Source organism: Myotis lucifugus, unplaced genomic scaffold (genome assembly GCF_000147115.1).
Source record: "Myotis lucifugus unplaced genomic scaffold, Myoluc2.0 scaffold_641, whole genome shotgun sequence".
NCBI lineage: Eukaryota > Metazoa > Chordata > Mammalia > Chiroptera > Vespertilionidae > Myotis > Myotis lucifugus.
In genome coordinates this window covers 263,653-274,110 of record NW_005871689.1, presented here as the reverse complement: position 1 = coordinate 274,110, position 10,458 = coordinate 263,653, and the positions used below count along the sequence as shown (strand labels likewise).

The window sequence follows — 10,458 nt, the reverse complement described above, 5'->3', positions numbered from 1 at the left end:
GGGGCCTCCGAGGCTCCTCTGGCCTCTCTGAGCTCCTTTCAGGTCTCAGTGTCTTGTTCCCCCCTCAGTGCCCTGTGTTTACAGAGGGGGTGACAGTGAGCCAGGGTCTAACTGTAATTGTGTTACTTAACACACTGATGTCACATCCACACAGGCTGACAGCATTTAAGTCATTACATGTTAACTGTTTAGAGTTGAGACAATTTACCTCACATTGTTTTCTTAAACCTTTTCAATGTTGCCAAATACTCAGGTGAAAAATTGCTTTTTACTTTAAATTTATCCTTCTTTGATTTCTAAGGTTCTTGAACATTTTTCACGTACATGTTGGCTAATGGCTGTTCCTGCTCTAGGAATGGCCTATTGTCCGTCATCCCTGGGGTCCGGGCCTTTTTCTCAGTGATTTTCCGGGTTCTCTAGGCAGCAAGAGGGACACTTTGCTAACATGGATTCAGCATTTTCTCCAGTTCCTGCCTTGTGTTTTCATTCTGTTTTATTATTTTCCATGTTAGGAATTTAAACATCTTTAATGTAATGAAATGTACTGGAAAGTTATTAGCAATAATTTAAAAATATATATATATATATATTTTATTGATTTCAGAGAGAAAGAAAGAGAGAGAGAGAGATGGAAACATCAATGATGAGAGAGAACCATTGATCAACTGCCCCCTGCACACCCCACACTGGGGATCGAGCTGCAACCTGGGCATGTGCCCTGACTGGAATTCGAATCATGACCTCCTGGTTCATAGGGTGACACTCAACCATTGAGCCACACAGGCTAGGCTCCTAGCAATGATTTACCATCAATCTTAAATCTACTTTTTTAGGGTAAAATAAAAATGTTTTCCCAGGTTCTTCCTCTCTTTCCTGCAACTCCTTCAACTCCTCCAACTCCTCCCCTCCTCCTCCTCCTTCTCTCCTCTCATTGGATTTATTGAGCCTGGTCTCAGGCAGGAAGCACACATGTTAATGAGTCCCGGACTCTGCCCTGAGCTCAAATGTCAGCTTGAAAAGAGAGACAATTATAAAATGACAGGAATTCCAATAACAGGTCGGCTTCTTTTGAGAAGGAGCGGGTTGCTCAGTGCATGTCACTGTGAGTGTTATAATGAGTGCTGCCCTGCTCCTCCCTCTCCCTCAGGACTCAGCCCCTGGAGCTAGGGAATCCCCCATCTTTACTGCTTCCAGGGGGACCATCTCTGTGTTCTCAGGTGTGATCACATTCCCAGGACTTCACACCCTGAGTCCCATCTCCCCAAGCTGTTCCCCAGTTTCTCCATCTGCTTTCCTTGTATTCTCTCTCCATATGTGATAAACAGCTGACATACAGTGATGGCTACGTTCCAGTCGCTGTTGTACATGTTTCAGGCCCATTGGTCCTCATATGTCCTTAAGCGGTGAGTTAGCATTATCACCCGCTTTGCAGGTGAGGAGCTGAGCAGAGAGGGTCTCCCAGGATCACCCAGTAAGAGGCACAGCCTGGATGTGACCAGGCAGCCCTGCCCCAGAAATCACACTGGAACTCACACACTCTGTGCCTCCCAAAGATTTGTAAACACTTCCTTCAACAATGAGTAACTGTTTCAAGATATGAAAAATACCCCATATTTCCTCAATGTCTCTCAAATTCAGTGGCCTGGGCTTAGGCAGAGATTCAAGGCCCATGGCATTACCTGCTGCTGGGCCACAGGGTGGATTTGAGGGGGGCCTGCCCGGGCCTGGAGCCTGGGACTGGAGATAAGGCCGAAGGGGGGCAACCAAGGGCCTGCCTGTCCTGCTCACGTCTCCCTCCGCCTTCTCTGTCCCAGCTGAGCCCACAGTGACCGTGTATCCTGCAAAGACCCAGCGCCTGCAGCACCACAACCTCCTGGTCTGCTCCGTGAACGCTTCTATCCGGGCCACATTGAGGTCCGCTGGCTGCGCAACGGCCAGGAAGAGGAGGCCGGGGTGGTGTCCACGGGCCTGATCCGAAACGGGGACTGGACCTTCCAGACCATGGTGATGCTGGAGACAGTTCCCCGGAGCGGGGAGGTCTACACCTGCCAAGTGCAGCACCCCAGCAGGACCAGCCCTGTCACCGTGGAATGGAGTGAGATGCCTTCTAACCTCACTACCCCCCCCCCCGCCGCCACAGGGGGCTTTGCTTGTCCCTGAGCGTCAAGGTCCCCTCTCCCCACACCCCGTTTTCCATTGTTCGTGTCTCTCCTTCAACACAGGCCGCAGGGTAGCCCTGTGATCACTTCTGTGAACACCCACAGCCTTGGGAGGCCGACATGCCTGCCCTGCTTTGAATTCCCCACACTCTCCCCTCATGGTGCCCCTTGGACCTGGGCACCGTCCCCTGTCGGGCTGGGCTGGTTCTTCTCCCTGCACTGAGCTGCCCACTGTGATCTGGGAAGAGGCGTGTCCTCCACAGCGTGGGGACCTTCCTGCCGCGGGAGAGCCCCATCTGCTCTGCCTTCTGCGGCTCTGTCACCCGGGCCAAGTCCTGGAGGTCACGAGTCCCGGGCTCCGCAGCCTCAGAGGCCGAAGCAGTGGCCTTGGGTCTGGGGTGAGGGGAGCTGAGGCCAGTGCCTGGGCCTTGTACCTGCTCAGTGTGACCTCAGTCTCTTTCCCGGAAATGGCTATTGTTCTGATTCTTCTAGGGCAGCTTCCCCAGTCGCCAACCCCACCCCACCCCCAAGCTCTCAATCCCAGGGTCTCCATTAGAGAAGTTGGTTTGGGCAAAAACCCACTGAAACCAGCTTCTTCTCTCAGGGGCCCAGTCTGGATCCGCACAGAGCAAGGTGCTGAGTGGAGCCGGGGGCTTCGTGCTGGGGCTGCTCTTCCTCGGGGCGGGGCTGCTCATCTACTTCAGGGCTCAGAAAGGTAAGGCACCTGCTGGCAGCCGTGGCCCCGAGACAGTGGGGAGAACTGGGGCTTTGCTGGGTGAGCTCTGGGTATGGCAACACCATAGAAGCCTCTCTTTCCCTGAGGATCTCATGTTCCCTGGAAATGCAGAAATAACCAGCTCCCGGTTCTTAGGGTGAAGACATAAGGAATTATGACTGGGAGATTAGAGAGGGGTTAACATGCACGGGGATTTAGGTGCAGATCCTGGGGCACATGGAGGAGCAGGCCCTGTGGTCACTAACCACTGCTCTCAGCTTCTGCTCTCATCCCTGCTCTGGTGTCAGCGGGTGGGGGTGCTGCTAGAGAAGCTCAGGTGGCCTGGGCAGGGGACCCTGTGTTTGGGGACACATTTACCTTCATATCTTTTAAGTGGCATCTTCCTTCTCTTCCCAGGACACTCTGGACTTCAGCCCACAGGTAACGCTCTCTAATCCTCTCTTAGGGACACATTGGGTTTCCCTAGAACAGAAGGTGCAGGGGACGAGCCAGGGGACAGATAGCGGGGAGCCTGGGTGTGGTTCTGGCCGCTTACACTGCAGGGTCTCCTCCCGCCTGGTGAGAGGCAGCTCTAAAGCAGCTGTGGCTCCTGTGGCCTCAGAGCTTTTCTTCTCACTTGGGAGCCACAGCAGGAGGCCTGGGAGGGCAGCGCCCCTGCTGGCTGGGCCTGGGAACAGCACTGTCCTCTGTCTGCAGGACTCCTGAGCTGAGGTGGCCATGGTGACAGGGGCAGGAGAGACCTTCTGTCCAGCTCCTTTGCAGCCTGAAGAGGTTTCCTGCTGGACTCTCACTCCACAAGGAGAGCCGCCTCAGGCTCTGGCTGGGTCCTGGCTCCTGACCCCCAAGCTGCTCCTCCCTGCTGGTTCCTGCCCGCCCTGGACCTGGAGGCCCCAGTGTTGACTGCAGACCCTCAGCTCCATCCCTCCCTGTCCCTGTGTGTTCAACCCTAGCTGTCTGCTGAGCACCTTAGATCACCTCTGCCCTCATTTCTTTACAAAATGTTCCTCTATTAAATATGGAGTGAAATCATCTGCCTCATATGGATTCAAGGACAGGAAGTAGAAAGAAAAGAGAGAGGATCTCACCACAACACAACAATAATTTTCACTTATTTCCTGAATCTGGTCATGTGGGCATCTGGAAGGTTTCCTTGTTAACGTTCTGCTTTTTCATGAGTTTTCCCTCCTGGAATCGGCCTGGTTCCTGAGCCAGGAGAGAGCCTGCCATGGACCCATTCACGGTGGTCTCCTACGTCGGTGCTTCTCTAAGACAAGCACACAGGTTCCTTTCCCCTGAGCTACAGAGAGGAGACAGCAAGTGTAAGAAATGCAGGACACTTGTAAGGATGCCATGCCTTTATAGTTTCTTTAAAAACACACACACTTTTATTGATTTCAGAGAGGAAGGGAAAGGGAGGGAGAGATAGGAGAGAGAATCATTGATTGGCTGCTTCCTGCATGACCCCTACTGGGTATCGAGCCCACAACCATGGGCATGTGCCCTGACAGGGAATCAAACCCTGACCTCCTGGTCCAGGGGTCCTCAAACTACGACCCGCAGGCCACATGAAAATACAAATATTGTATTTGTTCCCATTTTGTTTTTTTACTTCAAAATAAGATATGTGCAGTGCGCATAGGAATTTGTTCATAGTTTTTTTAAAACTATAGTTCGGCCCTCCAACGGTCTGAGGGACAGTGAACTGGCCCCCTGTTTAAAAAGTTTGAGGACCCCTGTCCTGGTCCATGTCAACCACTGAGCCACACCAGCTGAGCCACAGTTTCTATAATCCTGTTCTTTTCTCTGATTTTTTAAAAGAAGTTACCTAAACCCGGTACCTCTTGAAGTCTCCTTTTACGGTATTAGTCTATTGATGGCTTCTATACCTCAGTCTTTTTGTGTCTCAGATAAATGCCTGCTGTGCTGACTCTGCCTTGAGATGCACCTTCCCCATGAGCAGGTCCCGGAGGCCATCAGGACAGAGCTGCCACTCTAGTGGGAAAGGTGCGCTTCTGAGGCCTCCAGCTTGTGTGGCAAACTCACTGTCTGTCACAGGAAACCCTGTGTGGACCTTATCTGAGCATCAACCAGGGCCCCTGCTGGGCACCCAGGGGAGCATGTGAATCCCTGCTCTGCCACCAGCCTGCGATCCTCTGCCCTGGAGGGAACTTGAGAGACTCCTGTGGGGTGGCCTCCCAATGCGTGTGAGCACAGAGCAGCAGAATTTGCACAGTACACACGTACGTCTTAAATAAAATAGAGGAGAATAGGAATACAGAGATATACCTATCATCTCTATATTTATAAACAGAAACAATAGAGAATTTTAAAAAGTGATTGCCTGTGGGGTTAGATGAGGGCTGATGGGGGCAAGGATAAAACCTAGACTTTTGTTAACATATTTAATAATTTTATCTTGAGAAACATTAAAATATATATAACTAGAGGCCTGATGCACAAAATTTGTGCAAGAGTAGGCCTTCCTTGCCCCGGCTGCCGGCACTGGCTTCCCTCTGGCACCTGGGACCCAGGCTTCCCTCACAGCCCCAGCTTCGTCCAGAAGGTCTTCCAGAAGGACATCCAGTCTAATTAGCATATTACACTTTTATTATTATTGATAGAAAGTTTAAATCAAAAGTTTTCAAAGATTACATAAAAATGGTAAGCAACCTCACAATTGAAATAAACTTGACAAAAATATACAATTAAAAATCAAAACTTTTTGATCCTTGCATAAAACATTGTGAAACTATAACTGTAAACCAGTAGATAGTTCTACATTCCATCAACTTTAATAAAATAAAGGAGTTGGACAGGTTTCAGGGAAAGGCACCCGATGTGGCTAGAAGATGGTGGGTTCTGCTCATGTGTTTCACCTGAATAGTCAGTTTCAGTGTGAATCTAAAATCTAAAGAGTAATAACTGAGATGTATATTTTAATTTCTCTACTGCAGAGATAGTTATTTCATTTTCAAGCACATTTAAAGATTATGCCTATTTTAATTACATTGAGTATTAGTTGTGTGAAACAGGTTACCATTGTGCTGGAATTTAATAAGCTGATAGTAACATGGGCAATGTATGCAGTTGAGATAAATTCTATTTAAACCCAGGCTTCAACTTTACTCTCGCTTTGATCTCAGATGAAGTGAGCTGTCTCATTTTATTTTAGAGCTGGGCTGTGAAATTATAAGGTAGAACAGAAGTATATTTTGATGAAGATGCTTTCTGCCCTTAGTAGAAAATCCACCCTCATTTGTTTTATTTTATTTTTATTTTTAAATATATTTTATTGATTTTTTACAGAGAAGAAGGGAGAGGGATAGAGAGTTAGAAACATCGATGAGAGAGAAACATCGATTAGCTGCCTCCTGCACGTCCCCCAGTGAAGATGTGCCCGCAACCAAGGTACATGCCCTTGACCGGAATTGAACCTGGGACCCTTGAGTCCGCAGGTCGATGCTCTATCACTGAGCCAAACCGGTTCCGCTGTTTTATTTTTCTTACACTTATTATTGTACGTGGAAGGTAGAGAGCCCGGGTGGGGCATCTCCAGAGGTGGTCAGCTCCTGAGGCCAGTGGCATCGCCAGTGAACCTGGACTTGGCATCTCACCCCTCTATCGGCCGTCAGCTCCCTTGAGACGGCAGGAGGCCTGAGGCAGCTGTAGGCCTCGTACTCTCTCACAACAACTTCCAAAGGCAGGAAAACAGAGCGGTTACCTAATGTGCTTTTATAAGGAGTAAACTTTCCCAGAGTGCCCCTCCCCGTGCACCTACTTCCCACACATGAGGAGGACCCTGGGATTACAGCCATAGACTCGCCCTTTGTGGGCATGTGAGGAAAAGGAGCAAAACCATAATTTTTAGAAAGAAAGAAATGGTATATGAGGTAAGGAGGAATGGTTTTAGGGTACAGAAACTATAGCTTCTGCACTTTCAGATTGCTTGCAGTTTAAATTATTTCCTCAGAAATGATGATAGATTCTTAATGGACAGCATCAATTCAAGGTTATGAGTTTTTTTTTTTTTTTAAAAAAACATTGAGTACTAAATCTCAGCCATATACCTAATTATGAAAAAGAAACATATAAACAAGCAAGAGGATTAATTTGTTTTTAGAACTTATTAGGCTGATACTTAATTTAATGAGAAAAAAAATATTCCATGGAAAATTTTGAAAAAAGACAGAAATAATAACTAGGTTTACAAGATGCTAAAACCTGTTATACATTTATTTTGATAAACACTTTTTGCATTGATTAATTATTAGTTAAATACACCAGTAAACAGAGGCCTGAATTAGATCCTGGAGGTTTAGTTTAAGGTAGAGAGATTCAAGTTTTTGGTAAGGTGAATTCCAAACTCAGTCCTTTCAACAGAATGGATCCCTGATGAATAAAAATCCAAACACAAAAAGAAAGTAAAATAATTAAAAAAGGGCAATTGTTTCCATTACTATCATCATCATTGTTATAATTATGTTTGAGGATAAAAACTGATGGGAGTGTATAATAGCATAACTACATCAGAAAATACTTGGGCAATTTCTTAAAAAGTTAAACACACATTTACCATATGACCCAGTAACTCCTTTTCTTGAAATCTATCCAAGAGAAATGAAAGCATGTATACTTACAAATATATGTGTGCAAATGTTCTTAGCAGCCTTAGTTCTAATAGCCATGAACTGGAAAAAATCTAAATATCCATTAGTTAGTGAATGGATGAAAAAAATGTGCTATCCTATATAATAAAAGGGTAATATGCAAATCGACCAAATGGCAATGACCGGTTGCTATGACACACACTGAGCAGCCAGGCAGGCAAGCGGTTAGGGGTGATCAGGCAGGCAGGCAGGCAGGCAGGCGATCAGTTAGTAGCAGGCAGGCAGGCCAGCGGTTAGGAGCCAGCAGTCCCAGATTGTGAGAGGATGTCTGACTGCCAGTTTAGGGCCAATCCCTTGGCTTAAAACAGCAGTCAGACATCCCCCGAACGGTCCCAGATTGCAAGATTGTGCAGGCCGGGCAGAGGGACCCCCTCACCCCCTGCATAAATTTTGTGCACTGGGCCTCTAGTATCCATATAATGAAACACCACTTAGCAATAAAAAAGAACAACTAAAAAAGATAAAGAGAAAATGATGATACTTGCTACAAAATTGCTGAACTTTGAAAACATTATAATGAGATAGGCCAGGGGAAACTGAGACAAATAGCTGAACAAACTGGCACAGCATTTTACAGCAGATGCAGAAGGTCACCTCCCTAGAGATAACCTCTAGGCCTCAGTTGTATTTCAGCTCCACACCCAGAAAAGCAGCAAAACCAGGTGGGTGGCCCCAGGACCAACACCAAAGCCTGAGGACCAATCAGTGAAGACCACAACCATGAAGGAGCACACCTAGAAGAAACCCTCCCCGAGACCTCCCCTAAGATTCCTGCCTGCAAGAGAGATAAAGCCTGAAGATCAAGGACCTGCCCACTTGGTCCTTCCCAGGAGCGTGTCTGAGCCACCCCCTCTCCTACTTTCCCCACAGACAAGCACCCCTAAACTCTAAGGGACCCCACGAGGCTTGTAACCAGAGCAGCAATGGGCAGCAGTGTCTGTCCCAGACAAATACCCTGAACCTGTCCTCACAATCCCCTTTTCTCAGACTTCTTCTTTTTTTTTTTACTTTTTATATTGATTTCAGAGAGAGGAAGGGAGAGTGAGAGAGGGATAGAAACATCAATGATGAGAGAGAATCAGTGATCGGCTGCCTCCTGCACACCTACTTCTAGGGATGGAGCCGGCAATCCAGGCATGTGCCCTGATAGGAATGGAACCGTGACTTCCTGACTCATGGGTGAATGCTCAACCTCTGAGCCACACCAGCTGGGCTCTCTGAATGCGTAGTGAGCCAAAGCAGACCAGCTTGGGCTCATGTCCCAGCCCTCTTCTGTTTCACTGTCCCCAGCTTTCATAAACATCCTCTAAAATTCACCCCGACTTCTGTAGTGAGATTTTTTCTATATGATGTCAAGAACCCACACACTACCGGCTGGCCCTAGGCAGACCCATCAGGGACAGGTCCCCTTTGCAGTAACAGTACTAAGTCTGCACAAAGCAAATTTGTAGACTCAAAAAGCAGATCATTGGGGCTTGAGATGGGGGGGTGGGATTAGCTGTTGGGGATGATGGAGATGTTCTAAAACTGGACTGTGGTGGTTGTACACATCTATAAATTACTAAAATCATTGAATTTTATACATATAAAGAGTGAGGGGGTTTGTCTTTTTGGCGTACCATACTTGAAATGCTTAAGGTTTGACCAAAATTGCTTGGATCATGTTGAAGCTCTAAAAAATTATTTTTGAAATGTAAGATTGTTTTTTTAAATTATTTTTATTTTCACTTATTTTTTAAGCAAAAAGAAGTTTATTTATTTATTACTTTTATTTAAAAAAATTTTATTGTTGAAAGTATTACATATGTCCCCTTTTTCCCCTTTGTCCTCTCCCAGCTGGCCCTTGCCCTCCAACCCAGGCCATCACCCCGCTATTGTCTGTGTCCATTAGTTATGCTTATATGCATACAAGTTCTTCGGTTGATCTCTTACACACACACACACACACACACACACACACACACACACACGCCGTCCACTCTCCCCTGCCTTCCCTCTGAGGTTTGACAGTCTGTTCGATGCTTCTATGACTCCGGATATATTTTTGTTCATCAGTTTATGTTGTCAATGCAATCCAGATCAAAATACCAATGGCATATTTCACTGACCTAAAACAAATTCTCCAAAAATTCATCTGGAATAAAAAAAGACCCTGAATAGCCATAAAGTTGAAGGAATCACAATACCAGATATCAAGCTATATTACAACACCACTGTCCTCAAAAATTCCTGGTACTGTCACAAGAACGACATATAGATCAATGGAACAGAACAGAGAACCTAGAAATCGCCCCAAGCCATTATGCTCAATTACCATTTGACACAGGAGGCAAGAGCATACAATGGCGTCAAGACAGTGTCTTCAATAAATGCTGCTGGGAAAATTGGACAGATACATACAAAAAAATGAAACTAGACCACCAACTTACACCATACACAAGAAAATACTCAAAATGGATTAAAACACTTAAATGTAAGATGAGAAACCAAAAAGAGCCCATAGGCAGCAAAATAGCAGACATATGTTGTAGCAATATCTTTACTGATACATCTCCTAGGACAATGGAAACTAAAGAGGAAATAAACAAATGGGATTACAAGTACATCAAAATAAGAAGCTTCTGCACAGCAAAAGAAACTATCAACAAAACAAACAAGAAAGCCCACTGCATGGGAGACATATTTGCCAATGTTATCACTGATAAGGGTTTAATCTCCAAAATTTACAGGGAACTCATACAACTTAACAAAAGGAAAATAAACAATCCAATAAAAAATGGGCAAAGGACCTAAATAGACACTTCTCCAAAGTGGGCATACGGATGACCAAGAGGCATATGAAAAAATGCTCAAAGTCACTGATCATCCGAGAGACGCAAATCAAAACCACAATGCG

General features: G+C 46.2%; 1 protein-coding gene across 1 annotated transcript in view; it reads left to right on the top strand.

Annotated features, from left to right (window-relative positions):
• Positions 1–3,924, top strand: part of LOC102426046 (DLA class II histocompatibility antigen, DR-1 beta chain-like) — a 59,213-nt gene extending 55,289 nt beyond the window's left edge. The window contains exons 3-6 of the mRNA XM_023746251.1: positions 1,847–2,095; positions 2,764–2,874; positions 3,292–3,315; positions 3,592–3,924. Of these exons, the coding sequence (XP_023602019.1) occupies positions 1,847–2,095; positions 2,764–2,874; positions 3,292–3,315; positions 3,592–3,605 (398 nt within the window). The 3' untranslated portion in view covers positions 3,606–3,924. The remainder of the gene's footprint in view (positions 1–1,846; positions 2,096–2,763; positions 2,875–3,291; positions 3,316–3,591) is intronic.
• The last annotated feature ends 6,534 nt before the right edge of the window (positions 3,925–10,458 follow it).